Source organism: Oratosquilla oratoria, chromosome 20 (assembly GCF_046742065.1).
Source record: "Oratosquilla oratoria isolate Oo_2021 chromosome 20, ASM4674206v1, whole genome shotgun sequence".
NCBI classification, from domain to species: Eukaryota; Metazoa; Arthropoda; class Malacostraca; order Stomatopoda; family Squillidae; genus Oratosquilla; species Oratosquilla oratoria.
The window spans coordinates 53,521,477-53,522,023 of record NC_134796.1 but is presented as its reverse complement, the minus strand read 5'-3'; the positions used below and the strand labels follow the sequence as shown (position 1 = coordinate 53,522,023).

Here is a 547-nt window from a genome sequence, read left to right as displayed (position 1 = left end):
TGGTACTGATAATCACGATAAAAAGACCGGAAGTGCTAATTGATGGGATCGTTTTTTATATGCATTTTCGGCTGTCGCCAGACGATTTTATTCAGCTGAGGGAAATATCCCATTAGAGTAGAAATGTTTCGCCAGATGCTTTAGGCATTAGTTTCGTAAAGAAATAATCCTCTGTTTATGATTTAGTTTAAGAAATTCCTTAAGTTATTTATAAGTTATTTTTCTTGCATCAGCCTTGAGTCCAGGCATTTTCCTCGATGCTTGTAAGTGTGGCTCGTTCCTTTGGAGTTGGATTGAGCATTTTTTCGATAAGAGTAAAGGCTTCCTCGGAGAGTGATTCCCATAGTCGCTCTTCTCGCATTTCAGAAGTCACCTTGAACATGACTGAGGAGGACCAAATCACGTAGTTCGAGTTTCCCCCGACGGCTCTTCCCCAAGGACATCGTGTAGTGAGGAGTTGGAACAAGATGATCCCGCAGGACCAGATATCGGCCTGGTCTCCCATGTAACGTCTCTTGAAGACTTCGGGAGCCATATAGCTCCTAGT

The 547-nt window shown here is 43.0% G+C and overlaps 1 protein-coding gene across 1 annotated transcript in view; it reads right to left on the bottom strand.

Moving 5' to 3' along the window:
* Nucleotides 1-229: 229 nt before the first annotated feature.
* Nucleotides 230-547, bottom strand: part of LOC143036331 (serine/threonine-protein kinase chk-1-like) — a 1,044-nt gene continuing 726 nt past the window's right edge. The window contains exon 1 of the mRNA XM_076203579.1: nucleotides 230-547. This exon is cut by the window's right edge and continues 726 nt beyond it. Coding sequence (XP_076059694.1) covers nucleotides 230-547 — 318 coding nt within the window.